Source organism: Panulirus ornatus, chromosome 17 (assembly GCF_036320965.1).
Source record: "Panulirus ornatus isolate Po-2019 chromosome 17, ASM3632096v1, whole genome shotgun sequence".
Classification (NCBI taxonomy): Eukaryota; Metazoa; Arthropoda; class Malacostraca; order Decapoda; family Palinuridae; genus Panulirus; species Panulirus ornatus.
The window spans coordinates 24,178,673-24,204,117 of NC_092240.1; the positions used below are offsets into that span (position 1 = coordinate 24,178,673).

Sequence of the window (25,445 nt, forward strand, 5' to 3'; positions counted from 1 at the left end):
CTCGGAAAGCAAAAATGGGTATGTTTGAAGGAATAGTGGTTCCAACAATGTTGTATGTTTGGGAGGCATGGGCTATGGATAGAGTTGTGCACAGGAGGATGGATGTGCTGGAAATGAGATGTTTGAGGACAATGTGTGGTGTGAGGTGGTTTGATCGAGTAAGTAACGTAAGGGTAAGAGAGATGTGTGGAAATAAAAAGAGCGTGGTTGAGAGAGCAAAAGAGGGTATTTTGAAATGGTTTGGGCACATGGAGAGAATGAGTGAGGAAAGATTGACCAAGAGGATATTTGTGTCGGAGGTGGAGGGAACGAGGAGAAGTTGGAGACCAAATTGGAGGTGGAAAGATGGAGTGAAAAACATTTTGTGTGATCGGGGCCTGAACATGCAGGAGGGTGAAAGGAGGGCAAGGAATAGAGTGAATTGGATCGATGTGGTATACCGGGGTTGACGTGCTGTCAGTGGATTGAATCAGGGCATGTGAAGCGTCTGGGGTAAACCATGGAAAGCTGTGTAGGTATGTATATTTACGTGTGTGGACGTATGTATATACGTGTGTATGGGGGTGGGTTGGGCCATTTCTTTCGTCTGTTTCCTTGCGCTACCTCGCAAACGCAGGAGACAGCGACGAAAAAAAAAAATTGATTGAGAGAGTGAAGGCATGCACTGAGCATCAGATTGGGTGAGAGCAGTGTGGTTTCAGAAGTGGTAGAAGATGTGTGGATCAGGTGTTTACTTTGAAGAATGTATGAGAAATACTTAGAAAAACAAATATGTATGTAGCATTTATGGATCTGGAGAAGCCATATTATAGAGTTGATAGAGATGCTCTGTGGAAGGTATTAAGAGTATATGGTGTGGGAGGTAAGTTGCTGGAAGCAGTGAAAAGTTTTTATTAAGGATGTAAGGCATGTGTACGAGTAGGAAGAGAGGAAAGTGGTTGGTTCCCAGTGAATGTCGGTTTGCTGTAGGGGTGCGTGATGTCTCCATGGTTGTTTAATTTGTTTATGGATGGGGTTGTTAGGCAGGTAAATGCAAGAGTTTTAGAGAGAGGGACAAGTATGCAGTCTGTTGTGGATGAGAGGTCTTGGGAAGTGAATCAGATGTTGTTCACTGATGATACAGCGCTGGTGGCTGATTCGGGTAAGAAACTGAAGAAGCTAGTGATTGGGTTTGGTAAAGTGTATGAAAGAAGAAAGCTGAGAATAAATGTGAAGAAGAGCAAGGTTATTAGGTTCAGTAGGATTGAGGGACAAGTCAACTGGGAGGTAAGTTTGAATGGAGAAAAGGAGGAAGTGAAGTGTTTTAGATATCTGGGAGTGAATTTGGCAGCAGATGGAACCATGGAAGTGGAAGTGAGTCACACGGTGGGAGAGGGGTCAAAGGTTCTGGGAGCATTGAAGAATGTGTGGAAGTTGAGAATGTTATCTCTTAGAGCAAAAATGGGTATGTTTGAAGGAATAGTGGTTCCAACAATATTTTATGGTTGCAAGGCATGGGCTGTAGGTAGAGTAGTGCGGAGAAGGGTGGATGTGTTGGAAATGAGATGTTTGAGGACAATATGTGATATGAGATGGTTAGATCAAGTGAATAATGAAAGGTTAAGAGAGAGGTGTGGTAATGAAAAGAAAGTGGTTGCGAGAGCAGAAGAGGGTGTATTGAAATGGTTTGGTCACATGGAGAGGATGAGTTAGGAAAGATTGAGAAAGAGTATATATGTGTCAGAGGTGGAGGGAACAAGGAGAAGTGGGGAACCAAATTGGAGGTGGAAGGATGGAGTGAAAAAGATTTTGAGGGATCGGGGCCTGAACATAGAGGAGGGTGAAAGGTGTGCAAGGAATAGAGTGAATTGGAACAGTGTGGTATAATGGGGTCAACGTGCTGTCAGTGGATTGAACCAGGGCATGTGAATTATCTGTGTTAAACCATGGAAAGTTTTGTGGGACCTAGATATGGAAAGGGAGCTGTGGTTTCAGTGCATTACACATGACAGCTAGAGACTGAGTTTGAATGAATGTGGCCTTTGTTGTCTTTTCCCAGCGTTACCTTGCATGTGCGCGTGGAGGGGAGGGGATGCCATTTCATGTGTGGCAGTGTGACGATGGAAATGGATGAAGGCAGCAAGTATGCATATGTACATGTGTATATATGTATATGTCTGTGTGTGTATATGTATGTATACTTTGAAATGTATAGGTATGTATATGTGCGTGTGTTGGTGTGTATGTGTATATAGGTGGGTTGGGCCATTCTTTTGTGTGTTTCCTTGCACTACCTCACTAATGTGGGAGACAGCAACAAAGTATAATAAAATGAAATATAATAAAATAAAAAGTTTGGTGATATTAAATCCTGTGTATCTAAATCATCTATGTATTGGAGGCCTCAAACATATGATGATCAGTCCTCTCATTTGTTTGGCATGAGAGTAAAATTAAAGCTATCTTAATGGTTTTGAGTGGTTATGTAACAGTCTGTAGATTCTACTGAGTATTGCTATATTGTTTCCTAAATGTCTTATTGCTTTGCCAGTACATTTGATTTTATGCTATTTTGTGAAATGGTTATAAGAACCAAGATGATTTTATACATCACAAATATCATAAATTTTTATTTTGTATGAAGGCATTTCAGCTAGTTTTGAAAAGACTAGATACTAGATTGATAGGATACCATGAAGAGAATAACATACATGTTGAAACATGATGTATCAAGAGATTCAAGGTATCCATCAGCTCCTTGCTCAATTTCATGTTAGGCACTGAGGAACAAGTTACTGCAAAAATTAAGTACAGAAACTTAACAAGACAAGTAAATGTTGATACAAAGCTGTAGGGTGGAAAGACTTTTGAGGGTTGAAAGATGAAAAGAGAGCTAAAAAGCAAAGACATAAACTTTATGATAGTAAAATATACTAAAAATTTGAAAGAATTGTGAATGCTTTTTTCTTACAATTAACTGGTATGGCACATGCAATTGAATGCCCTAATCAAGGCCATCTCATAGATGCTATGTATATTGTTTTATTATTATTTATGTTATTACTGTGTCCTGTGTTAGCAAGGTTGTGCCAGGAAACAGACAAAGAAAGACCCATCAACTTATTTATTTTATATATACTTAATTGCTGTTTCCCGCCTCAGCAAGGTAGCCCCAGGAAACAGACAAAGAATGCCCCATCCTTTCATGTACACATATATATATATATATTGGAAATGATCACAATTGAACCCATACATGTACATATACATATCAATTTATACACATACATACATACATATACATACACATACATGGACGTATACATATATACACATGTACATATTCATACTTGCTTACCTTCATCCATTCCTGATGCTTCCTCACTCCACAGGAAATAGCATCGCAACCCCCTGCTTCAGCAAGGTAGCACCAGGAAAACAGACAAAAAGGCAACATTTGTTCACACTCAGTCTCTAGCTGTCATGTGTAATGCACCAAAACCACAGCTCCCTGTCCACATCCAGGCCCCACGGACCTTTCCATGGTTTACCCCAGACTTATCACATACCCTGGTTCAGTCCATTGACAGCACATTAGCCCCACAACGTTCCAGTTCACTCTATCCCTTGCACGCCTCTCACCTTCCGGTATGTTCAGGCCCCGATCACTCAAAATCTTTTTCACTCCATCCTTCCACCTCCAATTTGGTCTCCCACTTCTTGTTCCCTCCACCTCAGACACATACATCCTCTTTGTCAATCTTTCCTCACTCATTCTCTCAATATGTCCAAACCATATCAACACACTCTCTTCTGCTCTCTCAACCACACTTTTTATTTCCAAATATCTCTTACCCTTTCATTACTTACTTGATCAAACCAACTGACACCATAGATTGTCCTCCGACATTTCATTTCTGACACATCCACCCTCCTCCGTACAACCCAATCTATAGCCCAAGCCTCGCAAACATATAACACTGTTGGAACTACTATTCCATCTCCAAGATAACATTCTCTCCTTCCACACATTCTTCATCACTCCCAGAACCTTTGCCAACTCCCCCACCCTGTGACTCACTTCTGCTTCCATGGTTCCATTCACTGCTAACTCCACTTCTTCCAGTTTTTCTCCGTTGAGACTTACATTCCAATTAACTTTTCCCTCAACTCTACTGAACCAAATAACCTTGGTCTTATTCACAGTTACTCTCAACCTACTCCTTTCACACACCTTTTCACACTCTGTCACCAACTTCTGCAGTTTCTCACTCGAATCAGCCATTAGAGCTTTATCGTCGGCAAACAACAGATGACTCTTCCCAGGCCCTCTTATCCCCAGCAGACTGCATACTTGCCCCTCTCCAAAACTCTTGCTTTTGCCTGCTTTACCACCCCATCCATAAACAGATTAAACAACCATGGGGACAGCACACACCCCTGCCACAGACTAACATTTACGGGGAGCCAGTCACTCCTTTATTCCTTCTCATACACATGCCTTACATCCTTGGTAAAAACTTTTCACTGCTTCTAGCAGGCTACACTTAAGACCTTCCACAAAGCTTCTCTATCAACCATATCATAAGCCCTCTCCAGATCCATAAATGCTACTTACAAACTTATGCCACTGTAATTTGAACACTTTTCTTTATCCCCTTTGCCTTTGTACATTGGCACTATGCATGCCTTCTGCCAATCCTCAGGCACATCACCATGGTCCATACATACACTGAATATCCTTACCAACCAATCAATAACAGTCTCTTTTCTTAATAAGTTCTACTGCAGTAGCATCACATCCCGCTGCCTTGCCGGATTTCATCTTCCACAAAGCCTTCACTACCTCATCTCTCTTAACCAAACTATTCTCCCTGACCCTCTCTCTTCACACACCACCCTGACCAAAGCACCGTACGTCTGCCACTCCATCATGAGACACATTCAGCAAACCTTTAAGATACTTGCTCCATCTCCTTTTCACTTCATCACTACTTGTTATTACTCCCCCTCCCCCCTTTCCCCCTTCACCGATGTTTCCATTTGTTCTTTTGTCTTTTTTTTTTTTTTTTCTTTTTTTTATACCTCGTCGCTGTCTCCCGCGTTTGCGAGGTAGCGCAAGGAAACAGACGAAAGAAATGGCCCAACCCCCCCATACACATGTACATACACACGTCCACACACGCAAATATACATACCTACACAGCTTTCCATGGTTTACCCCGGACGCTTCACATGCCTTGATTCAATCCACTGACAGCACGTCAACCCCTGTATACCACATCGCTCCAATTCACTCTATTCCTTGCCCTCCTTTCACCCTCCTGCATGTTCAGGCCCCGATCACACAAAATCCTTTTCACTCCATCTTTCCACCTCCAATTTGGTCTCCCTCTTCTCCTCGTTCCCTCCACCTCCGACACATATATCCTCTTGGTCAATCTTTCCTCACTCATTCTCTCCATGTGCCCAAACCATTTCAAAACACCCTCTTCTGCTCTCTCAACCACGCTCTTTTTATTTCCACACATCTCTCTTACCCTTACGTTACTTACTCGATCAAACCACCTCACACCACACATTGTCCTCAAACATCTCATTTCCAGCACATCCATCCTCCTGCGAACACCTCTATCCATAGCCCACGCTTCGCAACCATACAACATTGTTGGAACCACTATTCCTTCAAACATACCCATTTTTGCTTTCCGGGATAATGTTCTCGACTTCCACACATTTTTCAAGGCTCCCAAAATTTTCGCCCCCTCCCCCACCCTATGATCCACTTCCGCTTCCATGGTTCCATCCGCTGACAGATCCACTCCCAGATATCTAAAACACTTCACTTCCTCCAGTTTTTCTCCATTCAAACTCACCTCCCAATTGACTTGACCCTCAACCCTACTGTACCTAATAACCTTGCTCTTATTCACATTTACTCTTAACTTTCTTCTTCCACACACTTTACCAAACTCCGTCACCAGCTTCTGCAGTTTCTCACATGAATCCGCCACCAGCGCTGTATCATCAGCGGACAACAACTGACTCACTTCCCAAGCTCTCTCATCCCCAACAGACTTCATACATGCCACTCTTTCCAAGACTCTTGCATTTACCTCCCTAACAACCCCATCCATAAACAAATTAAACAACCATGGAGACATCACACACCCCTGCCGCAAACCTACATTCACTGAGAACCAATCACTTTCCTCTCTTCCTACACGTACACATGCCTTACATCCTCGATAAAAACTTTTCACTGCGTCTAACAACTTGCCTCCCACACCATATATTCTTAATACCTTCCACAGAGCATCTCTATCAACTCTATCATATGCCTTCTCCAGATCCATAAATGCTACATACAAATCCATTTGCTTTTCTAAGTATTTCTCACATACATTCTTCAAAGCAAACACCTGATCCACACATCCTCTACCACTTCTGAAACCACACTGCTCTTCCCCAATCTGATGCTCTGTACATGCCTTCACCCTCTCAATCAATACCCTCCCATATGATTTACCAGGAATACTCAACAAACTTATACCTCTGTAATTTGAGCACTCACTCTTATCCCCTTTGCCTTTGTACAATGGCACTATGCACGCATTCCGCCAATCCTCAGGCACCTCACCATGAGTCATACATACATTAAATAACCTTACCAACCAGTCAACAATACAGTCACCCCCTTTTTTGATAAATTCCACTGCAATACCATCCAAACCTGCTGCCTTGCCGGCTTTCATCTTCCGCAAAGCTTTTACTACCTCTTCTCTGTTTACCAAATCATTTTCCCTAACCCTCTCACTTTGCACACCACCTCGACCCAAACACCCTATATCTGCCACTCTGTCTTATGCATGTTATTTACCTCCTTATATACATATACATATTTTATGTGGATGCAGGTGGCAGTGATTCAATACCAAGATGAATGTTTTAATGTATTGTACAATATCTAGAATTTTAAACAGTCATTTGCCTCATGTCCGACAGGCATTCTGACTAAATGAAAGGAAAAAGGGTTTGGCTGGCTCAGGAGAGAAATCCTTCCTTTGACTTACCCTGTTCAGTTTTACCTCATCTAACTTTCAGATAACCAAGATGTTTAGTATGATTAAGCACTGATTCTGTGTTGTGATTCTTAGAACAGGCTTCTGTGAATTTTTCTTGGTTTTCCTTTGCTAGAGTATGATTTCACAAACTCGTATGTTTTAAATTTTTGATAATTTTGTGATATGAAGCTTAGATTTTAATTTCAACAGACAGACCCTGAGGGTGACACTGCAGTAAACACCAGTAATGTGTCAGAAGATGGAGTTATTGTAACAGAAGGGGAACATGATCCTTATTTTGAGCCTGTCGTGACCCTTCCTGAAGTTCAAGTAAAAACAAATGAGGAAGAGGAGGAGGAAATGGTGAAACTGTAAGTCGGATGGCCATTGATACAATGCCACTTTCATTATTGTACTGTGTAGTTGATGCAAAACTTTGTTAACAAGATAATGGTAATCTGTGTGAGTAGATTATAAGTATTATATTTTTATTTTTCATTTTTTCTTGTTCTCCATTCCTATTTTAATGAGGTAGTGCCAGGAACAGATGGAGAAATGGCCTCATTCACCCTCATAGCTGTCCTGTGTAATGCACCAAAATCACAGCCACCTATTCATAACCAGACCTTGCAGACCTTTCTGTCATTCCCCCTGATGGCTTCATATACCCTTGTTCAGTCCATTGACTGCACATCATGCCCTTTTAACCGTGTTGCCCCAGTTCACTTTATCCCATGTACTCCATACACCCTCCTGCATGTTCAGATCTGAAGTCCTCAAACTTTTTCGCCACATCACTCAGTCTCCAGTTCAGTGTCCCCTTTATCTTTGTTCTCACCACTTCTCACTTTGTCACCTCCTCACTCATTTTCTTCCATTTCTCTATAACTATTTCAGTATGCCCTTAGTCGCCCCCACAGCCTTACATGTCATATTACCATACCTTTCCCTCGCTCTTTCATTTCCTATACATACATCCTCTTCCATACATTCACATCTAGGGCTCACTCCTCACAGTTGATAGTAGTTGGTAGGCAGCCAAAAACCAGGGAGGTATGTTACCAGTACTCCTTGCCTGGGTATCAGGAGGGTTAGTGACAGATGCATAATGAGCCAGCACTTCTGTGGTTGTCAAGTTCTACTCCTCTGACCCATGTAGCTGTCTTTTCTTTCTGCCTCACCCACACATGGACTATTGGCTGTCTGTCTACAAACAGACAATCTTTCCTTGTTGCACATAACATTTGACAACACTTAGCTCATTTTCCTGTTGTGAGCACTATGCACTTTCCCTGCCTTTTGGCAAAATGGTAGGAGCAGTAGATAGCAGTTGTAGGTAGGAACATTTAGGCTGGAGTATTAGTTAGAAACATAGGTAGATGTAGTAGGCAGAAGCATTAGAATAGTAGTAGTCAATAGAAATATATGGAAGGAGCCTCTGCAAACACTGCATTAGAGTTGCCCTCTGCCAGTGGCATTAAAGGCTGAGAAGCAGCACTTGAGTCCACTAGTTATGGAGACTATAGTCATGGCCACCCCCGTGAGGTAGTTCCATTTGGAACAGGTGTCAGAGATATAGATAGATAGATAGATAAGCTCACACCTCACATCCATACAATACCATTTGGACTTTCGTATCTTCAGGCTTTTGCATCCTCATCCTTCCAGATAGTAGCCTCTCTTTTTGCACGCTCTTTAGTGCTTCCTGGACTTTCACCCGCTCACCCTCCTTATGACTCACTTCAGCTCTTATGGTTCTGGTTCCCATGCCCACTTACAGGTATGTGAAACACTTAACTTCTTTCAAGTTTCCTTTATTCAGACTCACGTTTTTGTTCAGATTTACTCTCAACTTATTCCTTTCACACTGTCCCAAACTCAGAAATTAATTGTACCATTTATCACTTGAAAATACTGTTAGTACTGTTTTACAGTAAACAATATCTCCTAACCCCCCCCCCCCACACACACACACACACACACACACACACACACACACACACACACACACACACAAATTCTTAAAAGACTGCAGATCTATTTCCAAGATCTTTGCATTTGCCTACCTCACCACCCCATACAAAAACAAATTAAACAGCTGTAGGTCCACCTTTACCTGATTCCACTCACCCTCCTCTTTTCTCCTCAAGATTTTCACCATGTTCATTCACAAGACTGGGTACCCCATTTGCCCTCAAGTTCCACATTACCCATTCTTTCAGTCAAATTAACCATCGCTAATATCCAAACACTTGCATCAAAATTGCTGATGCACTTATTTAGTTCCTTGCAAAACACTTGCCTTTCTCCCTCACTCCTTATTTTCTGGTGCGCAGCAGTAATAATCACACATCTCTCGTAATCCCCTTTTATTTTCATCCATGTTAGTGTGGGGCTCACTTCTTACACTCTCACTCATTCCCACAACTCCTCCTCCAGCAGAAATCATACCTTTACCTTAGCTTTTGTTCCATCATTGACCCCTGACTTTACCCCTCAGACATTTCCAAGCCATCCTTTCCCTTTCCCTTTCCCTTTGAGCTTTGTTTCACCCACAGCCAGGGCTTTCTGGTACCTCTTGAACATAAAACATATTACCCACCTCTCCCCTCTCATCTTGATTTTATCCACACACATTCAGACACCCCCAACCAAAGCCTTTGAGGAGTAGGAGCACTTCTTGCTTGGCTCATTTTGTTCCAACTTTTAGAAACTGAGATACAAGAAGGGTTGGGCTTCCATCCTCCAGACTCTTGCCCCTCCTAGTTGCCTACTATGACATGGAATACATGGGATATATTCTTCCTGCCCAGTACTAGGGATACTTCATTACATGAATTTTTATTATATTGTCTCTGAAAGTATCAATCTTCTCTAGTATATGCTTTAATATCAGTGTGTTCTGTGGTATATGCCACTGCTGTACTAAGCTTTATATTTTATGAGGGAATAGTGGTTCCAACAATGTTATATGGTTGTGAGACATGGGCTATAGATAGGGTTTTGCAGAGGAGGGTGGATGTGTTGGAAATGAAATGTTTGAGGACAATATGTGGTGGGAGGTTGTTTGATCGAGTAAGTAATGAAAAGGTAAGAGAGATGTATGATGATAAAAAGAGTGTGGTTGAGAGAGCAGAAGAGGGTGTGTTGAAATGGTTTGCTTGCATGGAGAGAATGAGTGAGGAAAGAGTGACAAAGGATTTCTGTGTCAGAGGTAGAAGGAACAAGAAGCAGGAGACCAAATTAGAGGTGGAAGGATGGATTGCAAAAGATTTTGAGCGATCGGGGCCTGAACATACAGGAGGGTGAAAGCCATGCAAGGAATAGAATGAATTGGAATGTTGTGGTATACTGGGATTAATGTGCTGTCTGTAAATCGAACCAGGGCATGTGAAGTTTCTGGGGTAAACCATGGAAAGGTCTGTGGGGCCTGGATGTGGAAAGGGAGCTGTAGTTTTCGGTGCATTACACATGACAGCTAGAGACTTAGTGTGAATGAATGTGGCCTTTTTTTTTTTGTCTTTTCTTTGCATTATCTCGCTAGAGGGGGATGCTATTTCATGTGTGGCAGGGTGGCAATGGGAATTGATGAAGGCAGCAGATATGAATATGCACATGTGTATATATGTATGTGTATGTATACATTGAAATCTATATGTTCGTGTTTGGGCGTTTATGTGTATACATGTGTATGTGGGTGGGTTGAGCCATTCTTCCTCTGTTTCCTTGTGCTACCTTGCTAATGTGGGAGACAGTGATTAAGTATGATAAATAAAATAGAAAAATATTTTAATTGTGTAAGTATTCCTGTAGTAGGGGAAAATTAATTCTATCTCTGTATTCTTATTGTGTCATAGAAGACGATGAAAGGGTCATCAGTGGGGAAGCTGGAACTCTCCTGGTTTCTTGTATATGAAACTTCTAAAAGGTGGAACAAAAGAAGCAGCCAAGCAATGAGTGTTCATAATCCTGGAGGGCTCAGGCTGGGGTATCTACATGTGTGTGGATGTAACCAAGATGAGAAGAGGAGAGAGATATGTAGCATGTTTGAGGAAAGAAACTTGGGTGCTCTGGCTCTGAGTGAAGCAAAGTTCAAGGGCAAAGGGGAAGAATGGTTTGGAAATGTCTTAGGAGTAAAGTCAGGGGTTGTTGAGAGGACAAAAGCTAAAGGAGTAGCGCTATTCCTGAAGCAGGAGTTGTGGGCTTGTGTGACAGTGTAAGGAAGTAAATTCTTGACTTTGTTGATAAAATGAATGTGGATGGGTAGAGATAGATGACAATTAGTGCTCATGCGCCTAACCATGAGAGGCAAGTGCTTTGGGAGCAGCTGAGTGAGTATGACAGCAGTTTTGATGTAAGAGATTGCGTATTGTGATGGGTAATTTGATGCGAGGGTGAGTAAGGTGACAAGTTAAGAGGATAGTTGGTATGCTTAGAGTATTCAGTATATGAATGGAAATGGTTAACAGATTGTGAAGTTGTGCTGAAAAAGGACTGGTGATTGGTGATACATGGTTTAAAGAAAGGGACATACACAAGTATATGTATGTGAGTAGGAGAGATCGTCAGCAGGCATTATTGGATTACATACAGGAGGGTGAAAGGCTTGCAAGGAATACAGTGAATTGGAACGATGTGGTATACTGGGGTCGACGTGCTGTCATTGGATGTCAAGTGTCTGGGATAAACTATGGAGAGTTTAGTGGGGCCTGGATTTGGAAAGGGAGCTGTGGTTTCGGTACATTACACATGATACCTAGAGTCTGAGTGTGGACGAGTGTGGCCTTTGTTGTCCTTTCCTAGTGCTACCCCACACGCATGCAGGTGGGGGGGTGTTGTTTCATGTGTGATGGGATGGTGGCAGGAATGGATGAAGGCAGCATGTATGAATATGTGCATGTGTATGTATGTATATGTGTATGTTGAAATGTATAGGTATGTATATGTGCATGTGTGGGCATTTATGTATATACATGTGTATGTGGGTGGGTTGAGCCATTCTTTCGTCTGTTTCCTTGCACTCTTTCACTAATACGGGAGACAGTGACAAAGTATAATGAATGAAAATAAGATAAATGTTAATTGATAAGCATGTAAAAAAGAGACTTCTGGATGTAAATGTGCTGAGAGGGGCAGCTGGTGTAATATCTCTTCACTGTCTTGTGGAGGCAAAGGTGAAGCTTTGTGGAGGTTGTCAGAAAAGAGGAACCCTTATCAGTGAGAAGAGAATGGTGAGAGTAAGTGAGCATGAAAAAGAGATGTGTGAAGAAATAGTGAGAGTTCGATTGTAGAATAGGAAAAGATAAGAGCATATAAAGCAAAGAGAGGGGGTGAGGAATGGGAGGTATTTAAGGAAGCAGTGCTGGTATGTGCAAGAGATGCATGTGGCCTGCTAATGATGAGAAATGGGCAGATGAGAAAGGGTAGTGAATGGTAGAATAAAGAATTAAAGTTAGTGAAAGAGAGAAGAGATGTATTTGGGTGGTATGTACAGGGAAGGAGTGGAAATGATTGAGAGACATAAAAGACAGCAGCAGGAGGTCAAGAGCAAAGATGTAGTGGTTGAAAAAGAGTTGGGGTGAGCAATTATCAGTAAACCTTTTAGAGAGTAAGATCTTTTAAGAGGAGGTTACTAATGTGCATAAAACAAGAGAGCAAATAGGAACATCAATGAAGGGGGCCAAAGGAGGAGTGCTAACCTTTAGTGTGAAGTGAGGATGAGATGGAGTGAGGATTTTGAAGGACTTGTTGAAATTGTTTGATGAGAGGGTGGCAGATGTAGGGTGTTTTGGTTGGGGTGGTATGCAAAGTGAGAGAGACACTGAGAGTGTTTTGGTGAAGAAAGGAGTGGTCCTGAAAGCCTTATGTGAGATGAAATGCGGCATAGCAGGTGGAGTCGATTAGATTGCAGTTGAAATTGTTAAGAAGGGGTGACTATGTCATCGATTGGTTGTTAAGGATTTTCAGCATATGTATGGAACTTTTTAAGGTGTCTGAGGATTGGTAGAATGCATTTATAGTGCCATTGTATAAATGCGAAGGGGGTAAAAGTGAGTGTTCAAACTACAGAGGCTAAAGGTCGTTGGGTAAACCAGGTAAATTGTGTGGGAAGCTATTGATTGAGAGAGTGGCATGCATAGAGCATCAGATTGAGGAGGAGCAGTGTGGTTTCAGAAGTGGTGGAGGATGTTTGGATATGTGTTTGCTTTAACGAATGTGTGTGAGAGATACTTAGAGAAACAGTTGAATTTGTGTGTAGCATTTATGGGTCTAATGAAAGTGTTTGATAGGGTTGATAGAGATGCCTTGTGGAAGGTCTTCAGAATATATCCTGTGGGATGGAAGCTTCTAGAAGCAGTAATAAGTTTTTATCAAGAGGTAAGGCATGTGTAGGAGCAGGAAGAGAGGAGAATGAATGGTTCCATGTGAAGGTTGTTTTGTGGCAGGGATGTGTAATGTCGCCATGGTTGTTTTATTTGTCTGTGGGTGATGAAAAGGCCTAGAGATGGGTGATGAAAAGGCCTAGAGAGTGTCATTTTGTGTTAGCTGATGATACAGCACTTGTGACATTCAAATGAGAAACTGCAGAAGTTGGAAGAATGTGTGAAAGGAGAAAGTTGAGAGTAAATGTGAATAAATGCAGTGGTTAGATTTAGCAGGCTTGAGGGGCAAGTTAGTTGGGTTGTGAGTTAGAATGGAGAAAACTTGGAGGAAGTGGTTTTAGACTCCTGAGAGTGGACATGGCAGTCAAAGGAACCATAGAAGTGGAAGTGAGTCATAAGGTGAGTGAGAGGGCAAAGTTCTGGGAGCACTGAAGAATGTGTAGAAAGAGAGGACCTTATCAGGGATAGCAAAAAATGGGTATGTTGGAAGGTATAGTAGTCCCCGCAATATTATATGGATGCGAGGCATGGGCTATAGATAATGCTCTGTGGAGGAGAGTGGATGTGTGTTGGAAATGAAATGTCTTACAACATGTGGTTTGAGGAGGTCTGATTGAGTAAGTAAGGAAAGGGTAAGAGAGAAGTATGGTAATAAAAAAAGAGTGTGGTTAAGGGGACTGAAGAGGATGTTCTACAGAGTTTAGACATACGGAGAGAATGGGACAGGAAAGGTTGATGGGGAATGCAAAGCTGGGTCAGGAAAGGTTAATAGGGAATACAAAGCTGCCATCCATTACTTTTTTGCCGTATTTATTACTTTTAGATGAATATGGCAATATCATTCTTATTAGTAAAATACATATTTTTGTAATTCTGGTCGTATGTTCATGTATTGTACATGTATTGTGTATGTAATGTATGGGAAATTCACAGGCTTGCACTGATCAATGTGTGGTGTATGTCAGGCAAGTACTAATGCAGTGCAAAAAATAAGTCAAACATCAGTCAGTTTCAGACCATTTCACGGAAATGACCGCTCATATTGTTACATGGTCAGTCTTACCATCCAATCAAAGCTTTAACTTGTGTAACCAGGCTAGGCTTTACTCCTAGGCCAGGCCCTCCGGATGCTTCAAAAAGTCATGCAAAATTATCATATATAGAAGTGGATGAGAAATTACTAGTTCCCTTCCATCTATTGCTGTTCTTCAAAGTAGTGAAGTTTTATTTACTAAGATTTTCTAGCAATGACATATGAAGAGAAAAAACAAAATTTTGCTAGAAGAATCAAATCCCCAGCACGTAAATTTCATTATCACATCAGTTTATCACACGGAGAAGCGAATGACATTCAGACTAGATACTCTATCAGTTTTAAAGTGAACAAATGTGGACTGTCTACAAGTCGATAAATGAATGGAGATAACAGCTTAAGCACTGGACATAACAATTTCATGTATTGAAAGTGAAGCCTGTATTGTGCATAGTTGTAATTTTTTCTTTTATACAAGGTTGGTAGCTCTGGGAATGTATGTGTCAGAGCAGGGACACCAAATTGGATATGGAAAGATGGGGTGATGAAAAAGATTTTGAGTAGTCAGGGCCTGAAAATGCAGGAGGATGAAAGGCTTGGTGTGCAAGTGACAGAGTGAATTGGAACAATGTGGTATACTGGGGTTAGTGTGCTGTCAGTGGACTGAACCAGGGTATGTGAAGTGTTCTGGGTAAACCATGGAAAGGTCTATGGGGCATGGTTGAGGATAAGGATCTGCATTTTCAGTGCATCACACATGACAGTTAGAGAATGGATAAGTGGATGTGGCCTTCCTTGTTCTGTTCCTGGTGCTACCTTGCTAATACAGGAAGAGTTCAAGTATTGAAAAAATAATTCGTGTTATAGTGTTTAATACATATGTAAGTTTATTCTGTTCTAGGAGGTGCAAGCTATTCCGCTACCACACAGTTGACTCTCCAGCAGAATGGAAGGAACGAGGCACTGGAGATGTAAAGATTCTGAAGAACAGCAACAGGAAGACTGTGAGTTCTGTCAGATCATATTGTTCAAAGTATGATTGAAAAGTATTTGCTACCAAGACGACATTTTCTCTGATGATTTGATTCAGAATTGATTGATAGATTGTAAGAATTACATTCTTGGTAAGATTTGTAGAAGGATAGTATTATGTAAAAAGTATTACCAAAAGTCATATAGATATAGAGCAAGCTGAATTTAGAAAGGCAAGATGGTTTGTATAAACTAATTGTTGCATTTATGCAGATTGTGGAAAAAATTCAATAATCTAATTATGTCTCTGATGCCTGTTCCCTCAAGGGAGTGGCCTTGGTAATTGAGTTTCCATAACTAGTGAACTTCAGTGCCAGTTCTTAACCTTTGGTGCCTCACCCTTAACAGGACACTGGCAAAGGGCAAGTCATATACAGTGGTTGCAGAGGTTCTTATCTAATGTGCCTACAGACTACTACAACCTAATGTTCCTACCTACTACTTCTACCTAGCACTCCTGCCTAAATATTTCTACCTTCTGTCTATTGTTCCCTACCATTTTGCCAAAAGGTAGGGCTAGCAAATAGTGCTCACTGCAGGAAAATCTAAAGTTAGAAAAAATGAGATTTATGAATTAAGTGTTGTGTGTTGTATGTGACAAGGAGATATTGCATGTTTGTGAAAAGAATGCCAGTAGTTCACATAAGGGTTAGGCTAAAAGAAAAGACAGCTACCTTGGTTAGAGGAGTGCATCTTGATGACCACTGAAATGCTGGCTTACTATGCAGCCATCACTAACCCTCCCAGTATCCAGGCTGGTAGTAATGGTAGTATGGTGATATGATAGAAATGAGAAAAAGAGAATTTGCATTTTTGGATTCAGAGGTGTGTACTAATGTTGATAGGAAAGGACAGAGAAGTCTGGTGGTTTGGTATGGAAGATTCCTTTATTTCTTTAAAAATCTTTTACATAGAAAGTAGTGTTTACGTGATAGTAAATAGTGGTATGAGTGAATGTTTTGGCATGGCTATTGTAGTATATCAAGGCTTTCGTTGCCAGTGTGATTATTGATGTTGTGAATGGGAAATGTATGGAACGAGAGTGAGTTTAGGTAACTTGATTGCCATTTACTGTTCTTTTGACTGAATCAGAAAAGTTTGGTAAAGTAATAGGTTGCTATGTGGGTAGGAACTGTCTGCATGTTTACCTATTCCTAAGGCTTGGATGTGGAGCATGCATCTGCCTGCTACTACCCATAGTGTCTCTGGCCTCTTGAGAATTGACTGTTTTGGTATCTCCTCTCAAACAACCAAGCTCAGGAATTATCTTCCTACTTTTTTCTCTCTTACATTTCATAACTTTGTTAATTTTGAGAGTTGGTCTATAAGCACCCCCACAGAACCCTTATTATGGTTAATATCTAATCTCTTTTCCTCCAGTTTATTACTTTCACATGACAGCCAGACAGTGGATGTGAGTGGATGTGGCCTTTCTTCATCTGCTTCCTTGCTGTTACATGGGGTGGCGATGGTTTCCTGTGGGTCAGGATGGGGCTGGGAATGAATAAGACGAGCAAATATGAATATATATATGTATGTCTTGTGAATATCAGGTGCCTAAGTTAGATTTTACAGTACCAGTTGCTGTAACCATTCATTTACATACAAGTTGCATATTTATTCTAAGTGGGCATGTTTAATGTTGTAGTTTTCTACAAGCTACCTGCAACAAAAGCAAACAAGTTAAAAAGTGTCATATATGTAGACATGTTTATGCCCATGGGCAAACATTAGGGAACTTTACTTTAGTATTGGTACACATCTGGTTGGAGCTGCACAAAACCTTCCACTATCTCTGCCATTTGCACCAGAGGACTTAATACAGCTTCAATCAGATGTGTTCCAGTACTTTTTGATCATATACACATATCCTTAAGTGTACCTGAAATTGGTTAAATGTACTTCCATGCATGCATCCAGGCAGTTTTTCATATGAGTTGTTTCTCATTATTTTTCAAACTTTGAGTGAGCAATAAGAGTTCCCATTGCTTTTTCTCCCCTATCCCTGGGGATAGGGGAGAAAGAATACTTCTCACACATTCCCCTCTTGTCATAGTATGCAACAAAAGGGGGCGGGAGCAGGGGGGCTGGAAACCCTCCCCTCCTTGTATTTTAACTTTCTAAGAGAGAAAACAGAAGAAGGGGTCATGCGGGGAGTGCTCATCCTCCTCGAAGGCTCAGATTGGGATGTCTAAATGTGTGTGGATATAACTAAGATGAGAAAAAAGGAGAGATAGGTAGTATGTTTGAGGAAAGGAATGTCGATGTTTTGGCTCTGAGTGAAACGAAGCTCAAGGGTAAATGGGAAGAGTGGTTTGGAAATGTCTTGGGAGTAAAGTCAGGAGTTGATGAGAGGACAAGAGGAAAGGAAGGAGTAGCACTACCTGAAGCAGGAGTTGTTGGAGAATGTGATAGAGTGTAAGAAAGTAGACTCAAGATTGATATGAGTAAGACTGAAAGTCGATGGAGAGAAGTGGGTGATTACTGGTGCTTATGCACCTGGTCATGAGAGGCAAGTGTTTTGGGAGCAGCTGAGTAAATGTGTTAGCAGCTTTGATGCATGAGACCAGGTTATAGTGATGGGTGATTTGAATGAGGTGAGTAATGTGGCAGTTGAGGGTATAATTGGTGTACATGGGGTGTTCATTGTTGTAAATGGAAATTGGTGAAGAGCTTTTTAGATTTGTGTGCTGAAAAAGGACTGGTGATTGGGAATACCTAGTTTAAAAAGAGAGAGTGTACATGATTATACGTATGTAAGTAGGAGAGATGGCCAGAGAGCGTTATTGGATTACGTGTTGATTGATAGATGTGTGAAAGAGAGACTTGGATGTTAATGTGCTGAGAGAGGCAACTGGAGGGTTGTCTGATCATTATCTTGTGGAGGCGAAGGTGAAGATTTGTAGAGGTGTTCAGAAAAGAAGAGAGAATGTTGGGGTGAGGAGAGTGGTGAGAGTAAGTTGAGCTTGGAAAGGAGACTTGTGTGAGGAAGTACCAGGAGAGATTGAGTGCAGAATGGCAAAAGGTGAGAGCAAATGACATAAGGGGAGAGGGGGAGGAATGGGATGTGTTTAGGGGAGCAGTGATGGCTTGCACAAAAGATGCTTGTAGTATGAGAAAGGTGGGAGGTGGGCAGATTAGAAAGGGTAGTGAGTAGTGGGATGAAGAAGTAAGATTTTTGGTGAAAGAGAAGAGAGAGGCGTTTGGAAGATTTTTGCAGGGAAGTTGTACAAATGACTGGGAGATGTATAAGAGAAAGAGGCAGGAGGTCAAGAGAAAGGTGCAAGAGGTGAAAAAGAGGGCAAATGAGAATTGGGGTGAGAGAGTATCATTAAATTTTAGTGAGAATAAAGAAATTTTTGGAAGGAGCTAAATAAAGTGCATAAGACGAGAACAAATGGGAACTTCGATGAAGGGGGCTAATAACAAGTAGTGGTGAAGTGAAAAGGAGATGGAGTGAGTATTTTGAAGGTTTGTTGAATGTGTTAGATGATAGAGCGGCAGATATAGGGTGTTTTGGTTGAGGTGGTGTGCGAAGTGAGAGGGTCGGGGAGAATGGTTTGGTAAAAAGAGAAGGGGTAGTGAAAGCTATGTGGAAAATGAAAGCTGGCAAGGTGGCAGGTTTGGATGGTATTGCAGTGGAATTTATTAGAAAAAGGTGTGACTGTGTTGTTGATTGGTTGGTAAGGATATTCAATGTATCATGGTGAAATGCCTGAGGATTGGAGGAATGCATGTATTAGTGTCATTGTACAAAGGCAAAGGGGGAAAAGGTGAATGTTCAAATTACAGAGGTATAAGTTTGTTGAGTATTCCTGGGAAATTGTATGGGAGGGTATTGAGAGGGTGAAGGCATGTTCAGAGCATCAGATTGGGGAAGAGCAGTGTGGTTTCAGAAGTGGTAGAGGATGTGTGGATCAGGTGTTTGCTTTGAAGAATGTATGTGAAAAATACTTAGAAAAACAGATGGATTTGTATGCAGCATTTATGGATCTCGAGAAGGCATATGATATAGTGTTAAGAGTATATGGTGTTAGAAGCAGTGAAAAGTTTTCACCAAGGATAAAAAAATGTACGAGTAGGAAGAGAGGAAATGATTGGTTCCCAGTGAATGTCGGTTTGCGGCAGGGGTGCGTGATGGCTCCATGGTCGTTTAATTTGTTTATGGATGGGGTTGAAAGGGAGGTGAATGCAAGAGTTTTGGAGAGAGGTGCAAGTATGCAGTCTGTTGTGGATTAGAGGGCTTAGGGAGTGAGTTAGTTGTTGTTTGTTGATGATACAGCGCTGGTGGCTGATTTAGGCGAGAAACTGCAGAAGCTGGTGGCTGAGTTTGGTAAAGTGTGTGAAAGAAGAAAGCTGAGAGTAAATGTGAATAAGAGCAAGGTTATTAGGTTCAGTAGGGTTTAGGGATAAGTTAATGGAGAAAAACTTGGGGAAGTGAAGTGTTTTAGATATCTGGGAGTGGATTTAGCAGTGGATGGAACCATGGAAGCGGAAGTGAGTCACAGGGTGGGGGAGGGGTCGAAGGTTCTGGGAGCGTTGAAGAATGTGTGGAAGGCAAGAACTTAATCTTGAAGAGCAAAATTGGGTATGTTTGAAGGAATAGTGGTTCCAGCTATGTTATATGGTTGCGAGGCGTGGGCTATAGATAGGGTTGTGTGGAGGAGGGTGGATTTGTTGGAAATGCAATGTTTGAGGACAGTATGTGGTGTGAGGTGGTTTGATTGAGTAAGTAATGGAAAGGTAAGAGAGATGTGTGATAACTAAAAGTGTGGTTGAGAGAGCAGAAGAGGGTGTGTTGAAATGATTTGGTCACATGGAGAGAATGAGTGAGGAAAGATTGACAAAGAGGACACATGTGTCAGAGGTAGAGGGAAAGATAAGTGTGAGACCAAATTAGAAGTGGAAGGATGGAGTGCAAAAGATTTTGAGCAATTGGGGCCTGAACGTCCAATACAGGAGGATGAATGGCATGCAAGGAATAGAGTGAATTGGAACGATGTGGTATACCGGGGTGGACGTGCTGTCAATGGATTGAACCAGGGCATATGAAGTGTATGGGGTAAACCATGGAAAGTTTTATGGGGCCTGGATGTGGAAAAGGAGCTGTGGTTTTGGTGCATTGCACATGACAACCAGAGACTGAGTGTGAACAAATGTGGCCTTTTATGTCTTTTCCTAGCACTACCTTGGGGGGGGTTCCTATTTCATGTGTGGTGGGATGGCAACAGGAATGGGTGAACGCAGCAAGTATGAATGTTTTTTTTTTTTTTTTTTTTCCCCCCCCGCTTTCTCCCGCGTTTGCGAGGAAGCGCAAGGAAACAGACGAAGGAAATGGCCCAACCCACCCCCATACACATGTATATACATACATCCACACACGCAAATATACATACCTACACAGCTTTCCATGGTTTACCCCAGACGCTTCACATGCCCTGATTCAATCCACTGACAGCACGTCAACCCCGGTATACCACATCGATCCAATTCACTATTCCTTGCCCTCCTTTCACCCTCCTGCATGTTCAGACCCCGATCACACAAAATGTTTTTCACTCCATCTTTCCTCCTCCAATTTGGTCTCCCACTTCTCCTCGTTCCCTCCACCTCCGACACATATATCCTCTTGGTCAATCTTTCCTCACTCATTCTCTCCATGTGCCCAAACCATTTCAAAACACCCTCTTCTGCTCTCTCAACCACGCTCTTTTTATTTCCACACATCTCTCTTACCCTTACGTTACTTACTCGATCAAACCACCTCACACCACACATTGTCCTCGAACATCTCATTTCCAGCACATCCATCCTCCTGCGCACAACTCTATCCATAGCCCATGCCTCGCAACCATACAACATTGTTGGAACCACTATTTCTTCAAACATACCCATTTTTGCTTTCCGAGATAATGTTCTCGACTTCCACACATTCTTCAAGGCTCCCAGGATTTTCGCCCCCTCCCCCACCCTATGATCCACTTCCGCTTCCATGGTTCCATCCGGTGCCAGATCCACTCCCAGATATCTAAAACACTTTACTTCCTCCAGTTTTTCTCCATTCAAACTTACCTCCCAATTGACTTGACCCTCAACCCCACTGTACCTAATAACCTTGCTCTTATTCACATTTACTCTTAACTTTCTTCTTTCACACACTTTACCAAACTCAGTCACCAGCTTCTGCAGTACTTTACCAAACTCAGTCACCAGCTTCTGCAGTTTCTCACATGAATCAGCCACCAGCGCTGTATCATCAGCGAACAACAACTGACTCGTTTCCCAAGCTCTCTCATCCCCAACAGACTTCATACTTGCCCTCTTTCCAAAACTCTTGCATTCACCTCCCTAACAACCCCATCCATATATTGAAATGTATATGTGCATGTGTAGGCATTTATGTATATATAGGTGGGTTATGCCATTCTTATGTCTGTTTCCTTGCGCTGCCTCGCTAACGTGGGAGACGGCAATTAAGCATAATAGATAAAGAAAATATGTGCTTATGTGTGTACATATATGTATGAGAGTGGATTTGTCATTCATCTTTTTCGTGGCGCTACCTTGCTAATGGGGAAATGGCAATCAAGTATACTAAGAAAAAGAATGTGTATGATAATGCACTAAAGTTTTACCTGTCTGAGCCTCTCAGATGAATAAAATTTCAAATTGTGACTGCCATAATATATACTTATCCATCTATGTTTTTGATTTTATAGTTTCCGTTGATATATTTTTTAGTTTATAGCATTATTTGTTTACATTTTCCCCAGCTTTATTGGCAGTATGCAGTCGATGCACTGACCTTGGCATTTTAATAGGTACAGATAAGCAAATTAGAAAATGCATGGGAAAAAGATATGAAAACATTTTCCAAATTGTCAGTAATTTTTTCTGGCTCACAACTCTACTTGTTAGGAAGCCACTGAGCAATGATGTATTACTTGTGCAAATAATGCCTTCCTGGACATTAGGAGTGTAGGTGATAACTATGTAGTGCGTCAGTGGCTGTCAAGATTCACTCCTTTGGCCCAGGTTGCTGGGTTTTTTTCTCTGCTTTGCTCTCGCGTGGGCTGCTGACATTTAGTCCGCAAATGTAAATTTATGTCTCATGCATAACGCCAGACACCATGCAACTTCCACAGCTCATTCTTGATAATTGTAGATTATTTTTTGGTGAATGCCAAACAATAACCATGCCTTTTGGCAAAATTTTATTAAAAGTAGTTGTAATTAAGTTCTTACCATGCTCAGGATTTTTAAAAGCCCCATACTGTACATGGCACACTTGAAGTCAATTGCTGTAGGTGTCCTGTATGTTAGATAGGAGGCCCTGGAAACACTGTAGTAGAGTTACCCTCTGCCAGTGGCCTGTTAAGGGTGACACTAAAGGCTTAGAAGTAGCACTAGAGTTCACCAGTTTTGGTGACTTTTGCGTCGGCCTCCTAATTTAGGGAATTCCTGGAGGGAATGGGCATCAGAGATATAGATAGATAGATAGTACTGTGATGTGGAAGGCGTATTAGTTGTTAGTGGGATGAGAGGTTATTGCAATGGAAATAGATGAGTATTCACAGTTTAATATCAGCTTGAATGGAGAAGAATTAAAAGATACTCATGAGTTGATGTGTTAGATGTATTTTCAGACTCCGCTTGCTTAAAGTTAGACTTTGGTTGAAAAAAAAATCACCCCTGGCAAGGCTGTATCATCATTGGTTGACAAAGTACAGATGTCAGAGAACTTTTCGTTACAAAGAAGTCCACCCGTCCCAGCTACTAACATTTGCACTGTGTTGAAGCTGCAGGAGCTCTTGGATTTTTTTGAAAGGGGTCTCATCGGGTTATGTAATGATATGTTCATGATGTTATTTTTGTTTTGTTTTCCCCTCTCACTGAAATGGTGGCTGACATCAGTTGATGTTCTCTTAGGAAACAGTGGCTTTTATCAAATACAGAGAGACTTCTTTTAATGAAGCCTCACATAACAGATTTTCGTTTAGTGGGCATAATGATAAATACAGTTAATATAGTTTTCGTTAAAATCGAATAGAAAAGATCCATCAAATGTTGAAGAAAATAAAACACTGAATATATCCGCTGCCATCTTGTGTACATTCTCTAAGCTAGTTGTGTATAGCCTGCCATGATATGCATCAGTTCATTGTTTGTTGTTTCTCTTTTTAGCTATATCTTATATTTATTTAGAGAACATTTTAAACACATCATGTCTGGAAAATGGCTTAAAAGTACAAGTATTATAGGTAGAGCATCCATGGTGTCCAGGAAAATGATTGATTAGGACTTAGGGGTGCAGATGACAAGCAGGGTTGAGGCAGGTGAACATGGGGCACATGTAAATCAGTTGCTTGGATTAGCTTCCTCTTCCATTAAAACAACACTTGATAACAGTGAGAGGATGAATTACAAATGACAAGCAGGGTTGAGGCAAGTGAGCATCGGGCAAATTTAGGTCAGTCGCGTGGATTAGCTTCCTCTTCCATGAAAACAACACTTGATACTAGTGACAGGATGGAAAGATCCAGCCAGTCCGCCACATCCTAAGTTTAAAAAAAAAATTCCACGAAAAATAAGCTACTGGAGATGATAGTTAGCAGGCCAGGAAGTTTTAGGTAAACTGATGGACCACAGCAGTGATGATCAACAACACTGCAAGCTGACAGAATCATGAATGCTCATCAGGTTTAGTTTCATGTGGTATCTATATTAGAAATGTCCTTTTTATATATAAAACACCAAAATAACATCTGCAGAGCCATTACTGCTATTAAAGTAAGGCATTCTGTAGCACTTATTAGTATAAGAATTGACACTCAGGAATACAAGTTTTCATGCACCATGTTATAATGACCCCTTTTAACAGATTTTTTGCTTAATGGACATTCCTGAAGAACACATTTTGTCTGGTATGAGAGTTCTCTGTGTCATGCATCATCTTTTCTCACCTCTGTTCAGATATCCAGCTAACTTATTGTACCATATGTACCTTATAGAGGTACCTTCCATTGCTAGGAAGGTTCAGGAAAATTTTTCTTCTGTACCCTAATAGCCACCATTATAAGTGTATGGCTGATGACCTTCAATTTGTATGTACGTGGTGACCCTTCAGAAAGTATATGAATTTTTTTTGTGGATGACCCAAGTTATCAGGAGGATTTTTATCAGTTTGTGAGGAAAGTTAAGAAAAAATGAGAAATGAACTGAATGACTTAGAGAAGGACTTTAGATTGATTTCATAATGAGGGTGGGATGTCTTCATTGACCTCACTGTTGTGGAAGAAATTACAGAACAGTTCATAATTCTCTTTCTATATTATCTGATGGTAATGAAGGACTTTAGTAACAGATGATGAGCACCACACATGTCTACCACTTGATATTTTCACCCTTATTTGTAATTTGAAAGATGATATGATTCTAAACGTTTTCGTGTTATTCACCAGTGACACTGTACTGCCCTGAATGAACTTATTTATGAAATAAAGAGTAGTGTTCAGTATAAAGAAACTAATCCCTCAGTATTTTCCTCACACTTGACAGCCAATCTCCCTCATAATGAATGTTAAAATGAATTATTTTATTATTCACTGTTTCCTGTGTGAGAGAGGTAGCACCAGGAACAGTGGAAGAATCTCATTTACTATATGGCTTGTGTGTCATGTACCGAAACAAGATCCCTTTGTCCACAACCAAGACCCATAGGCTTTTCCATGGTTTCTTTTGATTGTCAGATGCCCCGATTCATTCTCATGATTGCACATCGCCTATTGTATACCACATTCCTCCTATTCACTCTAACACGTGCATGTGTTACATTCTCTTTTATCCCCAGGCCCCGAGTATTTAAAACTTGATTTACTTCATTCTTCTGTCTCCTGTTTATTGTCCCTTATCCTTGTCACCTCCACATCTGACATATATCCTCTTTGTAAACCT

The 25,445-nt window shown here is 41.2% G+C and overlaps 1 protein-coding gene across 2 annotated transcripts in view; it reads left to right on the top strand.

The window, feature by feature from the left end:
* LOC139754638 (ran-specific GTPase-activating protein-like) overlaps window positions 1-25,445 on the top strand; it is a 52,787-nt gene that overhangs the window by 8,816 nt on the left and 18,526 nt on the right. For both annotated transcript variants that reach the window (XM_071672148.1, XM_071672147.1), the window contains exons 2-3: window positions 7,254-7,414; window positions 15,361-15,463. In XM_071672148.1, the coding sequence (XP_071528249.1) occupies window positions 7,254-7,414; window positions 15,361-15,463 (264 nt within the window). The remainder of the gene's footprint in view (window positions 1-7,253; window positions 7,415-15,360; window positions 15,464-25,445) is intronic.